General features: G+C 47.5%; 1 protein-coding gene across 4 annotated transcripts in view; it reads right to left on the reverse strand.

The window, feature by feature from the left end:
- Positions 1-15,415, reverse strand: part of LOC142501957 (solute carrier family 2, facilitated glucose transporter member 1-like) — a 32,152-nt gene extending 16,737 nt beyond the window's left edge. For 2 of the 4 annotated variants that reach the window (XM_075612591.1, XM_075612587.1), the window contains exons 1-8: positions 15,278-15,415; positions 13,513-13,579; positions 12,476-12,574; positions 11,578-11,738; positions 7,964-8,204; positions 7,192-7,354; positions 2,796-2,983; positions 1,775-1,879 (exon numbers count right to left, since the gene is read on the reverse strand). In XM_075612591.1, coding sequence (XP_075468706.1) covers positions 1,775-1,879; positions 2,796-2,983; positions 7,192-7,354; positions 7,964-8,204; positions 11,578-11,738; positions 12,476-12,574; positions 13,513-13,539 — 984 coding nt within the window. In that variant the 5' untranslated portion in view covers positions 13,540-13,579; positions 15,278-15,415. Of the gene's footprint in view, positions 1-1,774; positions 1,880-2,795; positions 2,984-7,191; positions 7,355-7,963; positions 8,205-11,577; positions 11,739-12,475; positions 12,575-13,512; positions 14,353-15,215 lie in introns of those variants that run through there. The other 2 variants (XM_075612589.1, XM_075612590.1) reach the window with 2 other exon arrangements.
- Between the last annotated feature and the right edge of the window lie 4,241 nt (positions 15,416-19,656).

Here is a 19,656-nt window from a genome sequence, read left to right on the forward strand (position 1 = left end):
AGTGAGTAGGACAGAGGGGGAGACAGGTAACCTGTGCCACACATGAGATGTGAGTGTGTGTGGGAGGGAAAGGTGTGAGTGTGTTTGGAGGGAAAGGTGTGAGTGTGTGTGGGAGGGAAAGGTGTGAGTGTGTGTGGGAGGGAAAGGTGTCAGTGTGTGTGGGAGGGAAAGGTGTGAGTGTATGTGGGAGGGAAAGGTGTGAGTGTGTGTGGGAGGGAAAGGTGTGAGTGTGTGTGGGAGGGAAAGGTGTGAGTGTGTGTGGGAGGGAAAGGTGTGAGTGTGTGTGGGAGGGAAAGGTGTGAGTGTGTGTGGGAGGGAAAGGTGTGAGTGTGTGTGGGAGGGAAAGGTGTGAGTGTGTGTGGGAGGGAAAGGTGTGAGTGTGTGTGGGAGGGAAAGGTGTGAGTGTGTGTGGGAGGGAAAGGTGTGAGTGTGTGTGGGAGGCGAGGGGTACAGGGGGTGTGACGATATGTCATTTCCTGTGCAGTATGAAAACCATGAGGTTAACCTCCTTAGTAAATGAACTTATTTTTCCGCTTCCCTCTGGCAGTGAGGATCAGTTTCATGGCTTCATTTGCAGACAAACAAAGAAAGAGGTGTTGTACTATGTCAGGTGTGACCAACTCCAGTCCTCAAGGGCCACCAACAGGCCAGGTATTAGGGACATCCCTTCTTCAGCACAAGTGGCTCAATCAGTGGCTCGGTCATTCTGATTGAGCCACCTGTGCTGAAGCAGAGACCATGGCCCGTTGGTGGCCCTTGAGGACTGAAGTTGGCCTCGCCTATACAATGTCTCCTTAAGACAACGGTTGTAGATGAAACTGGCTCCAACAGTTGCTATTAAAATAAGAGCTGGGGCAGGGCGATGTATCTCATGCAGCCAGACGTGGGTGATGTTCTAATTGTCAAAGTTAGTCCTTAAAACCACAGACCAAGGGTTATTGATAGGAAACTCTGTTCTTTATCACTAAAGGGTAACAATGAATTAAGATAATGAGCAGTACAACTTTCAGTAATGTCATACATACATTTGTGACCTATGAATGTACACGGTCGTCATCATGCAGAAACTGATAGATTTCCACAATGACAAGTAGCAGATCATGTCACCCTCAGGGTTACAAAGGGATCATATTACATTTAATATGCATACGATCGTGAGGCTCTCTTAATTGTGTTGCCATTATTCCAATCAATCTGGTGACTATAGTGAGAGAGTTATGGAGTATTTTATACTCTCTCCCAGACATCCGCTTATAAAAGGGTCTCTGGTCACGGTGAAGTGACAAATGACTGCCAGGACACATCCCTAAAGGCCTGTCGAGGCATCTGGAGTCTCTCGGGTCAAAGAATTGTGGGCTATAAGAATTGGAGTTTGAGCTACACAAATAAGATCAGATTAATTTCGGGGAAACCCTGCGCTCTGAGTGATCCTATGACCATTGAAGGGATTGTCCTAATTTTCAGATAAAAGTTTTACTAAATCAGGTTTTTCTTGTTGTGTACCCCTTACACACGTGCAAGCGGGTAAGTGTGTACGTGACAGGGGGATATATGTGTGCGTGGATAAGGGGGGTGGAGTGTGTGTAGGGGGAGGTGTATATAAGGAGTCTGTGTGTGTGTGTGAGAATAGGTGGAGTATGTGCGGGGGGTGTATATAGGCAGGGCTATGTCTCTGTGTGTGGGGGGGAAGGAGGGAGGTATGTCTGGGGGTTGGGTGTATAAATAGGGTAGTGGAGTGCATCAATGGGGGGGAGTAGGTAGTTCAGGCACTCACAGACATGATAATGGACAGGATGTTCACGATTCCCACCCCCAGCGTGGTCAGTTGGGCGTGAGGAACACCAGCGCCCAGGAATATCTTGGTGGAGTAATTAATTAGCTGGAATAAAAGAGAGAAGGAGATGTGAAAATGAAAGGAGGAAGAAAACGAGAGAAAGAGAGAAATGCACAGAGAGAGAGAGGGAAAGAATGATAGAATATGATAAAGAATTGGAAGAGGAATGAGGGAAGGAGTATTGTGAAGGACACACAGGCCCCCCTGTCTCTATCTCCTGTGTCTCATCCCCCCCTTTGTGTACCCTACATCCTCCTCTTCCCATCACCTCGCATTGGGACCCCACTCACTGGCAGTGCCCCTCATTCCTTAATGGATTCTTCCTTCTCTCATTCTTGCTGCTCCCTTTCCTGCTCTCCCCCTGTCCTTCCTCCTGGCAGCGGTGTAGGACATTTAGCCACCCACATCTTGCCGCAGCCATTGAGCCGCCAGGATATTTAGCTGCCGGACGTTTAGCCGCATAGGTAAGCCCCTAACCTTACCCTTTACTAAAAAACCCTCAATCGGAACCCATACTCTAAAACCCCTAATCAGACCCCTAAAGTTAACTCCTAATACTAATAAATGCGCCCTTACCTTGGCAGCGGCTAAGTGGCTGCAGCAAGACGTCGGGTGGTGGCTAAATGGCAACGGCAGGGTGGCTGTGGCGAGTTGTCCTATTGTGCCTGGCAGTGCCCTCCACAAAGTTCCCTTGCACAACCCCCCTGCAAATAACGTTCCCTGGCAGTGCCCACTGCCCCTGGCATTGCCAACTTCCCTGGTAGTGTCCTTTTCTCCCTTGCACTGCCCCCCCTCCCAGATGCACACCCCCTGGCAGTACCCCACATCCCTCTGGCAGTGCCCTCTCAACCTGGCAGTGCCCCCTTCCCCTGGCAGTGCCCCCTTCCCCTGGCAGTGCCCCCTTCCCCTGGCAGTGCCCCCTTCCCCTGGCAGTGCCTTTCCCCATGACAGTGCCTCTCACTGCATTGAAGCCGGACAGCTGTGTGCTGCAATTGATGACAAATGTGATGACAATTGGCCTTTTGTAGCTGGGCAGAGTGAAGAGCTGGCACAGAGTCACTTCAGGGGCATCCAACAGCTGGGCAGCCTCCTCCTTCATCTCACCCACCTCCCCCCACACATCCGGTGTGCCACGGAGTCTCTGCAGCTCTGTGGGGACACAGCACATCTATCTCACTGTCCAACACCGCATAGCTATCTGTCACTGCACCACACAAAACAGCTATCTATCACTGGGCCACACAGAACAGCTATCTATCACTGGGCCAAACAGAACAGCTATCTATCACTGGGCCACACAGAACAGCTATCTATCACTGGGCCACACAGAACAGCTATCTATCACTGGGCCACACAGAACAGCTATCTATCACTGGGCCACACAGAACAGCTATCTATCACTGGGCCACACAGAACAGCTATCTATCACTGGGCCAAACAGAACAGCTATCTATCACTGGGCCACACAGAACAGCTATCTATCACTGGGCCAAACAGAACAGCTATCTATCACTGGGCCACACAGAACAGCTATCTATCACTGGGCCACACAGAACAGCTATCTATCACTGGGCCACACAGAACAGCTATCTATCACTGGGCCACACAGAACAGCTATCTATCACTGGGCCACACAGAACAGCTATCTATAACTGGGCCACACAGAACAGCTATCTATCACTGGGCCACACAGAACAGCTATCTATCACTGGGCCACACAGAACAGCTATCTATCACTGGGCCACACAGAACAGCTATCTATCACTGGGCCACACAGAACAGCTATCTATCACTGGGCCACACAGAACAGCTATCTATCACTGCACCACAGAACAGCTATCTATCACTGGGCCACACAGAACAGCTATCTATCACTGGGCAACACAGAACAGCTATCTATCACTGGGCCACACAGAACAGCTATCTATCACTGGGCCACACAGAACAGCTATCTATCACTGCACCACAGAACAGCTATCTATCACTGGGCCACACAGAATAGCTATCTATCACTGGGCCACACAGAACAGCTATCTATCACTGGGCCACACAGAACAGCTATCTATCACTGGGCCACACAGAACAGCTATCTATCACTGCACCACAGAACAGCTATCTATCACTGGGCCACACAGAACAGCTATCTATCACTGGGCCACACAGAACAGCTATCTATCACTGGGCCACACAGAACAGCTATCTATCACTGGGCCACACAGAACAGCTATCTATCACTGGGCCACACAGAACAGCTATCTATCACTGGGCCACACAGAACAGCTATCTATCACTGCACCACAGAACAGCTATCTATCACTGCACCACAGAACAGCTATCTATCACTGGGCCACACAGAACAGCTATCTATCACTGGGCCACACAGAACAGCTATCTATAACTGGGCCACACAGAACAGCTATCTATCACTGGGCCACACAGAACAGCTATCTATCACTGGGCCACACAGAACAGCTATCTATCACTGGGCCACACAGAACAGCTATCTATCACTGCACCACAGAACAGCTATCTATCACTGGGCCACACAGAACAGCTATCTATCACTGGGCCACACAGAACAGCTATCTATCACTGGGCCACACAGAACAGCTATCTATCACTGGGCCACACAGAACAGCTATCTATAACTGGGCCACACAGAACAGCTATCTATCACTGGGCCACACAGAACAGCTATCTATCACTGGGCCACACAGAACAGCTATCTATCACTGGGCCACACAGAACAGCTATCTATCACTGGGCCACACAGAACAGCTATCTATCACTGGGCCACACAGAATAGCTATCTATCACTGGGCCACACAGAACAGCTATCTATCACTGGGCCACACAGAACAGCTATCTATCACTGGGCCACACAGAACAGCTATCTATCACTGCACCACAGAACAGCTATCTATCACTGGGTCACACAGAACAGCTATCTATCACTGGGCCACACAGAACAGCTATCTATCACTGGGCCACACAGAACAGCTATCTATCACTGCACCACAGAACAGCTATCTATCACTGGGCCACACAGAATAGCTATCTATCACTGGGCCACACAGAACAGCTATCTATCACTGGGCCACACAGAACAGCTATCTATCACTGGGCCACACAGAACAGCTATCTATCACTGGGCCACACAGAACAGCTATCTATCACTGGGCCACACAGAACAGCTATCTATCACTGGGCCACACAGAACAGCTATCTATAACTGGGCCACACAGAACAGCTATCTATAACTGGGCCACACAGAACAGCTATCTATCACTGGGCCACACAGAACAGCTATCTATCACTGGGCCACACAGAACAGCTATCTATCACTGGGCCACACAGAACAGCTATCTATCACTGGGCCACACAGAACAGCTATCTATAACTGGGCCACACAGAACAGCTATCTATCACTGGGCCACACAGAACAGCTATCTATCACTGGGCCACACAGAACAGCTATCTATCACTGGGCCACACAGAACAGCTATCTATCACTGGGCCACACAGAACAGCTATCTATCACTGGGCCACACAGAACAGCTATCTATCACTGGGCCACACAGAACAGCTATCTATCACTGGGCCACACAGAACAGCTATCTATCACTGGGCCACACAGAACAGCTATCTATTACTGGGCCACACAGAACAGCTATCTATCACTGGGCCACACAGAACAGCTATCTATAACTGGGCCACACAGAACAGCTATCTATCACTGGGCCACACAGAACAGCTATCTATTACTGGGCCACACAGAACAGCTATCTATCACTGGGCCACACAGAACAGCTATCTATCACTGGGCCACACAGAACAGCTATCTATCACTGGGCCACACAGAACAGCTATCTATTACTGGGCCACACAGAACAGCTATCTATCACTGGGCCACACAGAACAGCTATCTATCACTGGGCCACACAGAACAGCTATCTATCACTGGGCCACACAGAACAGCTATCTATCACTGGGCCACACAGAACAGCTATCTATCACTGGGCCACACAGAACAGCTATCTATAACTGGGCCACACAGAACAGCTATCTATCACTGCACCACAGAACAGCTATCTATCACTGGGCCACACAGAATAGCTATCTATCACTGGGCCACACAGAACAGCTATCTATCACTGGGCAACACAGAACAGCTATCTATCACTGGGCCACACAGAACAGCTATCTATCACTGGGCCACACAGAACAGCTATCTATCACTGGGCCACACAGAACAGCTATCTATCACTGGGCCACACAGAACAGCTATCTATCACTGGGCCACACAGAACAGCTATCTATCACTGGGCTACACAGAACAGCTATCTATCACTGGGCCACACAGAACAGCTATCTATCACTGGGCCACACAGAACAGCTATCTATCACTGGGCCACACAGAACAGCTATCTATCACTGGGCCACACAGAACAGCTATCTATCACTGGGCCACACAGAACAGCTATCTATCACTGGGCCACACAGAACAGCTATCTATCACTGCACCACAGAACAGCTATCTATCACTGGGCCACACAGAACAGCTATCTATCACTGGGCCACACAGAACAGCTATCTATCACTGCACCACAGAACAGCTATCTATCACTGGGCCACACAGAACAGCTATCTATCACTGGGCAACACAGAACAGCTATCTATCACTGGGCCACACAGAACAGCTATCTATCACTGGGCCACACAGAACAGCTATCTATCACTGGGCCACACAGAACAGCTATCTATCACTGGGCCACACAGAACAGCTATCTATCACTGGGCTACACAGAACAGCTATCTATCACTGGGCCACACAGAACAGCTATCTATCACTGGGCCACACAGAACAGCTATCTATCACTGGGCCACACAGAACAGCTATCTATCACTGGGCCACACAGAACAGCTATCTATCACTGGGCCACACAGAACAGCTATCTATCACTGGGCCACACAGAACAGCTATCTATAACTGGGCCACACAGAACAGCTATCTATAACTGGGCCACACAGAACAGCTATCTATCACTGGGCCACACAGAACAGCTATCTATTACTGGGCCACACAGAACAGCTATCTATCACTGGGCCACACAGAACAGCTATCTATCACTGGGCCACACAGAACAGCTATCTATCACTGGGCAACACAGAACAGCTATCTATCACTGGGCCACACAGAACAGCTATCTATCACTGGGCCACACAGAACAGCTATCTATCACTGGGCCACACAGAACAGCTTTTTGTTACTGTGCCCCATTGTACAGCTGCCACTTTGCCACAGAGCAATGTTATCAGTCACTGCGCCCCACTGCATGACCCTGGGCGCCCCTTACCTTGCACACCTTCCTGCTCTCTCTGGCAGTTGATGAACAGATAGCGGGGGCTTTCAGGACAGAAGGGGAGCGTCAGCATCTGCAGGATGGCCGGCACAATGGACATGGTCAGCATGAAGGGCCACCACTTGTCTGTACCCAGGACACTCTCCAAACTCACCACCTGGGACAGGAAAGAAAGAGCAGACACTGCAGCACAGATACAATAAGGCCCCACACTGTGTCCAGCAGGTCATTCTGTCTGTGTCACCCCACAGTGGGAGAGACCGGATGTAAAGAACATGGGCACCTTATGTCTATGTCACGGTGTCACCCTACTGTGGGAGGGACAGACTCCATGGGACAAGGGTCCTTTCTGTCTGTCACCTTCCATGGGGATGTAGTAAATAGAAGGTTCCAACATCCATTTCTTGAAAAAGGTGCAGATACCCACGTGGGTCTTTTTCAAGGTATGAAATATATATTTGTACTTTTATGCATCATGGTCTTTTCTATTTAGTACATATAACTTCAGTAAGGTTTGGCAGTCTCTTGCTCTTCTGCGTTGGAAGCTACTACATTACCCATTTTTTCTGGTTTATTTTGGCCCTGTAGGGAGGGTGGAGAGGATCCATTGGTCTCTTCTGTCTCTTCTGTCACACTGTAGGTGGAGGGACAGAATACATGGGACAAAGGCCCCTTCAGCCTGTGTCCCTGCTTTACACTCTATGGGAGTGACCACCTCCAACTGGTCCCTACCGTCTGTGTTGCCATTGAGACCGGATCTTCATACCTGTCCAATAAAGATACCCATGGCGTAGGAGAGCTGGTTCATGGTGGAGAAGGCCCCACGAAGGTGAGTGGGTGCCACTTCTTGTATGTACAGCGGGATGAGTGTCATTGCCAGGCCACAGAAAAGACCCATTACAAAGCGACCCACGATCAACAACTCTATATAGTTGGCCATCTTGGAGGCACTCATCAGCACCACAGCAAACAGAGAAAATAAGTTAATCATCAGGATGGATTTCCGCCTACACACAATAAAGAGCAAAGAGTTATGGCAACATTGCCATGACAACGCTGCGTCACATGACGGCGCAACTGCACCCCCCAATCAGATTTTTTGATTGTGTGGCATGGTTTAAAGCATGGGGTCTCTGGGGCTGGACTGCATTAATTTACCTCAGAAGGGGGTGCCAGAATCAGGTCAGGCTGGGCTAGTTGGGGCTATCGAAATGGCGGTTTTAAATGTCACACTGGCCAATAGGAAGCCATGACGTCATCCCTTGTGGTTTCCTATTGGCTCGCGTGGCTGGGACATTTAAACCTGCTAAGAGATACCGGCACCCCCTTCCGAGGTAAGTGTCTCGGAAAGCACGGGGTCCCCGGAGCTCAAATTAACACAGTTCAGCTCCGGAGACCCCCTGCTTCAATCCACGGGGGAAATACATTTGTTTTAGGCGCACATGCTCCTTTAACGCCTTGGGGTTTGCTTCTTCTTGCTGCTGTGAAAGGATCTGTTTGATTGCTTTTTGACTTGTAACGTGTATTAGCACTAATTATAGCACTAATTACAGCTGGTTGTTGGGCAGCTCATAAGCACTGGATAGTTAGCGATGTGTCTACAATTCATAAAGCAGCAATTCAGAGGCGAATGATCAATTAATTCATTAGAGACCTATGGAAAGTCACCTGAACATTGATCATTTCTGGAGAGATCAAGAAGAAAACGTTTAGGGGGCGAGTTCACACCTACCCATATAACAAAATGTATCAGTCACACTATATATCTTTCAATGCCGTAGGATTGCTGGTAAGGAAATTGAATTGGCCATATACAAAAAGTACAAAGCAAAACCCATGCGCTACTTTCCAATTTGTCTTGCAATTTATTAGTGATATTTTATTTTTTTGATCCTAGGTTTTTTAACAAAGGAATTATTTGGTTGCATCTTTTGAGTAAAAAAAAAACAAAAAAAAACAATTTAAGGCTGCTAACAGGTACACTTTAACTCATTTTAGCAGGTGCAACTAAATACATACTATTTCCTAATGTCTTGTGGACCTAACGTTGTCACTGTTACAGAAGAAGGTAGCAGGCTGGGACTAAACGACAAGGGAACATGTGAGCCTGGGTGGGTTGTCCTATCAGGAGATCTGGGTTGTCCCGGGGGGGGGGGGGGGTGGCGGGCGGTGCAGTGGGTTTGTGCTATGTCAGCAGCCCAGCAGGAGGGCGGATGCTCTTCAAGGAATCGCCCTGGCCGGTATGTACCTACAATCCGCCCCTGCATTTGATACATCTTAAAGTGCCTAAAGGATTAATTGAATGAAGCATTCATACTATCTGTGTTTCATTGCAATGAAAACATTTGATCAAAAGATGCAACCAAATCACGCCTTTGTTCATTTCAATAATAAATTGCAAGCTGATTTAGGAGAGTACAGAAAAAAATGGTCGGAATGGCGGTCACTGCTCTCCGAAATCAGGGTACAACCAAGCGCAGTAACAATAAGATAATTATTTATTCATCCAAATAGGAAAAGAACATACACAGAGTGTACTCTGACGCGTTTCGTCTCCGTAGGGGAGACTTTATCAAACACACTAAGGATATTTACAAGCCATTTATTATCACTTACCCCTACATGCTAATACAACCGAAGGATTCATGAGTATGGTGATTATGTGATATATTTACTACATCATTGCTATCGGAGGTTTATTCCTCATTTTTTTTTATTTAGGATAGTAGCGTGGGGTTTTGTCTGTGCATTCCATAAATGCATGGCCAATTCTAGTTCGTTCCTTTCAGGTTCTGACCTACTTACCAATTCTCCAATGAGTAAATAAGTATAAAACACACTTGTACAAAGAGGCAATCTGCTGTTCCCTCTGTATAGGAGAAGGTGGTGAGTGCCTGTGACTGACATGAACCAGAGAGGTGTGTATATATTGTATTACTTTTCACTAAGACATTTCTGCACATACAATTTTTCCTTCATATTGCTAAGGGAATTTTATTTTTGGTTTGTGACCGTTTGAATTGAACAGAACCGCAGATAGCAAAGAGACTTACTCATAACATAAAGCCCTTTCACGTCACTCACATGGTCCCCTGTGGTTCAGTCCCAGCCTGCTACCTTGTAATAGTAACGATGTTTAGTCCACGAGACATTAAGAAATATGATGTATTTAGTGTAGTTGCCTGCTAAATGGAGTTTACCTTGACGGGGTTAGCAGGCTCAAATCATTTATATTTTTAATCAAAAGATGCAACCAAATAACTCTTTTAGAAGACTCCAGAAATGTAAATTTGAACTAATAAATTGCAAGCCAATTTGGAAAGAAGCCTAGGACTTTTGTCTTTTATTTACAAATTTGGAGCAAAAATGACACATTGTGTCCTTTTGATGCTGTGTCTCTTTGTATCAAGGGCTCTGCTCCACATGTTGCTTTGTGTGCGTCAGTCTGCAGGTTAACAGTAGGAGGAGTTACACGATGCACAGGATACGATGAGATATATCAAACTCAGCATCTGTGTTACTTTCTTATCTTGTGTATGTGGGAAAACAATCTGGTGTAAATGTATCTGTAGAAAGCCATCTCACTGGCATTCGATGCAACACTAGCACAAAAAACAGAAATGTGTCAAAACAAACGTCTGTACGTTGATATATCTCCCCCTCCGAGTTCTTTTCTGGCTTCTTGTTGACCTGGAAGAAATCTATGTCCAACTGTCTCACAGTATATATTGTATACCCCGTGCTATTTGTTATCATGCTTTTCACAGCTATGTTTTTGACTTAAATTGGTAAAGCTGTTAGGGTATCTGTAATCAGGGTGGTCTGATCTTAGCAGAATAGGGTTTTCAGGGCAACCCATGTAACCAAGAAAGTTGTCTTAGGCCGAGGCCCCGCTGCCTCAGTCAGCGCGCCCGCACTGCATGCAGGCGGCGCGTTGAGAGGCAATTGACCGCTACCTGCAGTCCGTAGGGAGCGGGAGCTGAAGCGGGAGGGGGGGCGTGGTTTGAGGGGGGAGTGTCCCCCCCCGGTCCGCCCCTCCCCCCCCACACACACACAACACACAACACACACACACAACACACACACATATACACATATACATATATACATACACACACTCCCCCCCCCCCTGTCTTTTGGAGCTGGGGGAATCTCTGACACCCCAGCCCCGGCGTTGATATGCTCACCAGAGCACCACGTGACGCGTCACCGCTCGGGATCACAATCCTCTTGCACCCCCTGGCGGCTGACACGCCACAGCGCGTAGTGAGCCTCGTCGGAAGGAGGCAGCGGGGGCAGACAGGCATAAGGTAAGGGGCTCAATGACATGAGTCAGGTTGGCAGTACTGTTAAGCACTTAGCGTGGACAGTGGTACTCACCTACCAAAATGATTGGCCAGCATTGCGACAAAGAAAGACGATATGGTGGCCCCGAGGGCCAAAATACTGACAGTCAAGGACCAGAGCAGGGTGAGCATGTGAGGTGACATCCGCTCCCCATAACGCAGCATCCATGTCACATTAAAAAACGCTTCGATAATCTGAGGAGAGAGGAACCCAAACTCATTATCCATAAGTATCAATCAATAACCAATAACTGTAGAGAATGAGGAAGCTGAACTACTTATCCATAAGTATCAATCAGTAACTGATTGCTATATATGAAGAAGTACCCAAACCCTTTATCTATAAGAATCAACCAAAAAGGGTTTTCTCGAAATGTAAACTTCGCAGCATCACAGATTTTACTCTATCTTTTGACATTTGTTAAAGCTGCAGACCAAGCAATATCCTACATGTGTGTTTTTTTTAAAAATAAATCAGTTCTGTACTATGAGAAAATAATTGTAGCATTTTTTGTAAACAACCCAGAATTACATTTTTAATGTATTATAATGTAACAAGCATTTTTTGTTTCTATAGCAACCATTTACAAAGTCACATCCCTTCCTCTTCTGAAACAGGCTCTGGCACACCCCTTTTTGAGCCCTGCTCTCTCGCTAGCAGTACACAAATTGTATCTAGTGACTGCCTGGGCACATGATCTTCACCACAGAACTTTGCATCTTTGGTCCTCTTCTGCTGCACTTACAGCCATTTATTGAAACCCCAAGCTGAATCTTCACCGATCGATCATAGGATCGACCGGCAACTTAGGTAATTACTTATTGTGTGTATTATATTGGGGGGAAAACGCAGCTTGGACTGCTGTTTAAACATAGGAAACGTGTTAATCAGTTTGATTACTGTATCCCATCTTCGTGGCCAGTTTCCTCACCATCTGGGGAGAGTTGATGTTCCCCGTGTGGAATCCGACCTGCACTGACCCCAGCACCGATGAGAAGACAGAGCAGATCAGGGTCCACGTGACTTCATTCTGGAGACAAAGGAATAAAGTCATCAGCTTTAGAACCAGTCCGTGGGATTTCCTACAGGGGATCGGAGGTCTAAGGAAAGACAGAGACGGACGCAAGAATGGTAAAACCTATCTCCATTATTATTCATTTTCATATTCCACTGGGTGTGATGTAAAATAGAATGACGGTGGTATAAGGAGTCCCGGCGCCAGAGATCGGACTATCTAACTTACTTTGGGGTGAAGTGATTTGCCCAAGAAAATACTGTAACCCACCAGTCTTCAACAAAAAGTTAGTGTATTTCAAATATATGTCAATGTTTCTGTGTTTGAGTGTTACCTTCATCATGACAGAGGTGCGACTCATACACCACAACATTCAAATAAACTCCCCTTTTGGTGCAGACTGGGGAGGCACAGCATTTCCTTGTCCTGGAAACAGCAGCAGTAACTACCTGTGAAGCCCCCAGAGTGCACGTAACAGCCATGCTCGGCTTTAAAGACTTTGTAAGGTGTGCTCTTCTACTTCTACAAAGTGATTTGCTCAAGATAACACAGAGATGGCACTGGTTATTGCCCCCTGTCCTTTAAACTATGTTAACCCCTATGTTGCCAATACACCACATGCCTCTGCTTCCCCTCCGCACTATCTTTAGTGGGTACTGGTCAATACAATGTGATGTACAATACCACACTTCGACCAATCAATCTGCTCTGTACCATATGTTGACTGCGAGGATTCACTGGACTGATGGGGGTTGGGGATGAAGGTTACTGACCAATGGAAGGAGAAAGAAAACATAAAATCTCTCTTCTCATCTAAACAGATTACCTGTATCGTTGGAGTCAGCTGCTTCATGTGTCACCTGAAGGTGGCAGCCTTTGGTCTGTTACCTGTGTCATTAGAGTCGGCTCCGTCATCTGACACCTCGTGTTAGTGGTGCTCTCTGGTCGCTTACCTGTGTTTTTAGGGTCTGCTCCTTCATCTGTCACCTGACGTTGGTGGCACCCTCTGGTCACCTCCCTCTGTTAATAATAGAAGGTAATCCAGACATAGTTTGGACCTTTATGAGTATAAAAGACAGTCACAAAGCAGGAAGAGACGAGCTGCAGCTTTCGCAGAACCGATCCCCCCACTGTGACATCATACCTCAGTCCAGCATCAGCTCAGGGTTCTAGGTGTGGCTATTAGTGACATCACTCTGAGTGACTGGATGTTCCATGAACTCTGATACCATGTTTCATTGAGACAAGGGGGTAAAAGCTGCTCTAGCCTTTAGCTTACACTGTCAATCACACATTTACATCCAAAACATACAGAGCATTTCCAGGATACGTTTCTTGTAACTTGTTCCACATATCACTGTCAGTCCTATGTAGGAGGACCAGACTGACCTATTAACCTTTTTAATGCCAGAGATGTCTGCAGCACCTAGCAACAATGGGCTCAGTGACTCACATGCCAAGTTTATGGCAACAAGGCCATATCAAACCTACAGTACATATGTCAGTTAAAATGCACCTCATTTCTTTGTTTCTGTTACACATTTTAAATTGGTGAAATTATTAAAATAATAATATCTGTAACTGCGCCTTGTAACTCTTCCAATTGTTCTGTATAACCTTTCCCTATAACTCCTATTGTTCTACAGAACTACTCTTATTGCACCATATAACTCCTCCTAGTGCTCCATATAACCGCTCCCAATATCTCCTCCTACTGTTCCATATGACAACTTCCTATATCTCATCCTATTGCCCCATATAACCCCTCCCTATATCTCCTCCTATTGCCCCATATAACCGCTCCCTATAACTCCTCCTATTGTTCCATATAACAACTTCCTATATCTCCTCCTATTGCCCCATATAACCCCTCCCTATAACTCCTCCTATTGCTCAAAAACACTGCTCACTATAACTCCTTCTTTACTCCATATAAACCCTCCCTATACTTCTCCTGTTTAAGAGTTAGATCTGGATGCTCAAATATGACACCTAGAAGTATTTAAAACATATGTTTTAAGTTAGTTTGTAAACCTGATTAATTGAGAGGGGTTATTAATTTCCTCTGGTTGCTCCCTTTTGTCTGATGTCAATGTGTGTCCAATAAGAGTTTGCCCAGGCAAAGTCCCCCACTCTCCCTTTGCCCTTCTCTGATAAGGACAGGGTGAGATAAGGCAGAGAAATCACTTGTTAGACAAAACTCTGTCATTCAGAAGTCCCTTCAAAATTAAACTTCTAATGAATTCCCCAAAAAATTAAAGCAGACAAATCTTTGCTTATGGCATGGTTATATTTGTCCAGGTAAGCCAATGTACAAAAGTGTCCCGGCTGCAAGAGCCATATTCCTCACTGAAAAGGAATCCCATTGAATGGGAGTCTTCCCTTTGATAAATCTGGGGCAGTTGTGTAGCACAGACTTTGCCCCAGATTTAGTAAATAACCCCTTACACTGTTAAAGTCTTTATAAAAGTATGTTTTCTGTGCGGCTATGTGGGATTGCACCTGCCAGACAGACCATATCTACAGCATGTGACTTATGTAACCACAGCATAAAAACAGGAGCCGCTTCTGCAGTTTTGATAACGACACACACCTACACATACATTAAAGACGGTACATATACTGCACACAGTGATAGACACCCTCTGTGACTGACCGTCTTACTGTGACCTCTCCACACAGCCTCCTCTCACTCTGCTATTCCAGCGCAGTACTCACTCTCCTTTGTGATGATTTCTGTTTTCCACAATCTTTTTCTTCTCGACGTCTTGCTACTTCTTCCGTTTCACGTATTCCCCCAAATTAAAAACCATCGGAACTGCTGCTATTGGAGTAACCTCTCTGTCCTACTCACTGTGCCCCCTCTGTGTATTGGTCACTGTCAGTGTTCCCTTTGTCCTGCCCCCCCAGTCTGTGTCCCCTCTCCTTGTCTTGGTGTCTCCTCTCTATCTGCTCCTTGTAGGTCCCCTTTCTCTTCTCCCTGTCTCTGTCACCTTTCTGTCCTTATCTCTGTGTCACCTATCTGTTCTCCTGGTCTCTGTTTCCCCCTTTGTCCTGCTCTCTGTCTCTTGACGAGCCCCTCTCTTCCTGCAGTCTGCTCTCTGTCTCTTCACGAGCCCCTCTCTTCCTGCAGTCTGCTCCCTATCTCTTGACAAGCCCCTCTCTTCCTGCAGTCTGCTCCCTGTCTCTTGACGAGTCTCCTCTCTTCCTGCAGTCTGCTCCCTGTCTCTTGACGAGTCTCCTCTCTTCCTGCAGTCTGCTCCCTGTCTCTTGACGAGTCTGCTCTCTTCCTGCAGTCTGCTCTCTGTCTCTTGACGAGTCTCCTCTCTTCCTGCAGTCTGCTCCCTGTCTCTTGACGAGCCCCTCTCTTCCTGCAGTCTGCTCCCTGTCTCTTGACGAGCCCCTCTCTTCCTGCAGTCTGCTCCGTCTCTTGACGAGCCCCTCTCTTCCTGCAGTCTGCTCCCTGTCTCTTGACGAGCCCCTCTCTTCCTGCAGTCTGCTCCCTGTCTCTTGACGAGTCTCCTCTCTTCCTGCAGTCTGCTCCCTGTCTCTTGACGAGTCTCCTCTCTTCCTGCAGTCTGCTCCCTGTCTCTTGACGAGTCTCCTCTCTTCCTGCAGTCTGCTCTCTGTCTCTTGACGAGTCTCCTCTCTTCCTGCAGTCTGCTCCCTGTCTCTTGACGAGCCCCTCTCTTCCTGCAGTCTGCTCCCTGTCTCTTGACGAGCCCCTCTCTTCCTGCAGTCTGCTCTCTGTCTCTTCACGAGCCCCTCTCTTCCTGCAGTCTGCTCCCTGTCTCTTGACGAGCCCCTCTCTTCCTGCAGTCTGCTCCCTGTCTCTTGACGAGCCCCTCTCTTCCTGCAGTCTGCTCCCTGTCTCTTGACGAGCCCCTCTCTTCCTGCAGTCTGCTCCCTGTCTCTTGACAAGCCCCTCTCTTCCTGCAGTCTGCTCCCTGTCTCTTGACGTGCCCCTCTCTTCCTGCAGTCTGCTCCCTGTCTCTTGACAAGCCCCTCTCTTCCTGCAGTCTGCTCCCTGTCTCTTGACGTGCCCCTCTCTTCCTGCAGTCTGCTCCCTGTCTCTTGACGAGCCCCTCTCTTCCTGCAGTCTGCTCCCTGTCTCTTGACGAGCCCCTCTCTTCCTGCAGTCTGCTCTCTGTCTCTTGACGAGCCCCTCTCTTCCTGCAGTCTGCTCTCTGTCTCTTCACGAGCCCCTCTCTTCCTGCAGTCTGCTCCCTGTCTCTTAGACTTGGTCCTGTTTGTCTCCTTTGAACTCCTGTTTCAGATCCTGCTCACTTCTCTCTCCTTGTTTATTCAGATCTCTGCTCCCCCAGCGCCTCCAGCTCTGGCAGGGGCAGAACCCTTTCACTGCACATTTACCCCCAGCACCGCTTGTTACATTTGCCCCTGATTATAACAAAGTGGGACACTCCCAGTCCCACGGGGATCAATTAACACTTTGTATTACAGGAACTCACTGTTAGAACTTGTAATGTCTTATTTCAATGGGGAAACATTTATCAGTTTGATTTACAGTATTTGTCATGAGTCTGTGTCACAGGAGCTGAGATTTACAGGAGTTTGATGCACATAAACAAAATAATGTTGTCGGATTGAGGAAACCCATATTTCTGTTGCCCCAAATATCTCCTCCTATTGCTCCATATAACAGCTCCCTATAACTCCTCCTATTGCTCCATATAACCGTTCCCTATAACTCCACCTATTTCTCACTATACCTCCACCTATTTCTCCCTATAGCTCCATCTATTGCTATATATTACTGTTCCATATAACTCCACCTATTGCTCCATATAACCTCTCCCTATATCTACTCCAGGATGGGCTGAAGGTAAGCTCCTGCAGGGGAGCCAGGATGGCCTTAGACCCAGGGGTTGGTGGCTGTGTGGTGGATATGGAAGTAGGAGAGGCCGCAGGCTGCAGCAGTGGTGGAGCTTGAGGAGCCTGATTGCAAGTTACAGGAGAGTTTGGAGAAAAAGGAAAGAGCAGGACAGAATCTGCTTAAGAAAGAAGAGAACCGCTAGCGAAAGGTGTAATTCGCTTTCCGGTGACGTCGCGGGCGACCAGGTCTTTGATTGGTTCAGAGGCTGTCACATGTGGCGACAGCCTCTGAAAAATCAAATTTGACTGGCTTCAAAAATTCACGCCGCCCGCGTCACGCTTACTATAAGCGCACGCGGCGGCGGCAATACATTTCTTTTGCCGCACCGTTGCGTCGCCGGCACTATAAGCGCAGCCATAGAGTCACATTAAAAGCTCTCAAGAAAATATACGTTTGGAGACGCCTAAAAGAAGTGGGAGAGAAACTAGATCCCAGAACAAGTCTGTGAAGCCCAAAGATAAAACAGAGAACTTATCCCAGGAAAACTCTGACTCAGATCCTAACAGTTTACTTTAAATCAATCAACTGCCAAGAAAACCCTGAAGGGTAAAACCCTGAAAGGAAAGCAAAGGACCAGCGGCTAAAGGTTTCTACAAGAGAAGGTAACAGCCCAAAATAGGGTCCAAAGTCTTCAGGAAAAGGGACTCACCCCAGGGTGTATCAGACGGTGAGCAAGGATCTGTTCCAGAGCTTCCAGCATCCCAGGGGTTAATAGCAAAAACAGCAGAAGATTTGGTTAAAAGCCCATTGCATGCAAAGACAGCAGCAGACACCTGTGATGTTAGGTTATCTCAGACTTCCACACTTGGAGAAATTAAAGCAATTACAAAGAACTCTGGAGAGCAGCAAAATAAGAATTTAGAAACTTTAGGAGGACATCAGGTGGAAATGGAGTTTGTGCCTGAGAGCAGTGAGCCAGAGAACCCAATGTTCACCTGGACTTACAGAACCATCCCCTGCTTATTAGCAGGTCCTGTGATTCAGAACTCTGAGAGGGGAGGACAGCAGGAAGTAATTAGCAGCAATGGAGACAGCATTAACTCCGTAGTGCCTGCGAGTGAAATGAAGGTTGTAGAGACTGAAATTGCTGCTCCTATGCAGATAGTTTTTGATAATAGAGTGACCCAATCAGAAGATGGGGTAAAGCAAAGTAATGGTATTAAAGTAACCCAGTTCATAGAGCACCTCATTCAGCCTGGAGTGTGAGGTCCTTTGTGAGCGCTGTGACCAGAAATGCTCAACCTTTGAAAAGGAGAAATGTTGTAAGGTTGAGGTATAAAGGCAGTGAGGAGATGAACCCTGACAGGATTTTTATTGGAAGTCATTGTAGAGGGAGAGGGGGATTGGGCCGGAATTAAAGGGGTTGCACCCCATATGGCCACCCCCTGACCTCACCAGGGAGACAAGGGGTTAACTGGACTGCGGTCCAGGAATGTGGTTTTTACCTTGCTGCAACATCCATTTGTGTATTCCCCTGCTATAATGTATTATCATCAGGTCAGTGTCTGTACCACACACACACTGGGATCCATCCGGGAGGAGAAGGGTTAATAGTTAGGAAGTTATTATAGCCCTTTGCTCCATGTTCCCGCCTTTTCAGGCTCCATTTTGCAGGGTCCCATAAGTCGCCATTGCAGCTCCATTCATTTCAATGGCGAATCCGGCGGTTTTGGACTTGTTTCCCTCGAATACCAGCAGGTGGCGTCCGAGAGGAGGAGCGGCGGTTCCCCATTGAAAGGCTATGGCGGAGAAGTCCCATAGACGCCAATGGCGGAGTTGCCCCATTGAAAGTCTATGGCGGCAGAACCCATTGACTTCAACGGCGGAGTTGCTCCATTAAAAGCCTATGGCGGCGGAGCCCGTTGATTTCAATGGGAAAAGAGTGAAAAACCGAGATTCCTTTTAAAGCGGAGAATCCTGTGTTAAAGAAATAAAAGCTTTAAACTGTATTTGTGTATCTCCGGTCTGGAAAGTCGCAGCGGGCTGAAACTTGGCCACAATGGAGAGTCAGTTCCGGCAGGAAAGACTGGCCCGTTTCAACCCGCTCGGCCCAACAGAGCGGATTATTTTAATATGCCTTGATATTAAAAACTGTACTGTGTTTCAAAGCGGGGATAAAAGCCCGCAAAGATTTCTGCAATCTGTGGAATGCAAATGATCAGAGGGGCGACCTATTGTCTACAAACAGACCCCCTGATCAAAG

Source organism: Ascaphus truei, chromosome 8, assembly GCF_040206685.1.
Source record: "Ascaphus truei isolate aAscTru1 chromosome 8, aAscTru1.hap1, whole genome shotgun sequence".
NCBI classification, from domain to species: domain Eukaryota; kingdom Metazoa; phylum Chordata; class Amphibia; order Anura; family Ascaphidae; genus Ascaphus; species Ascaphus truei.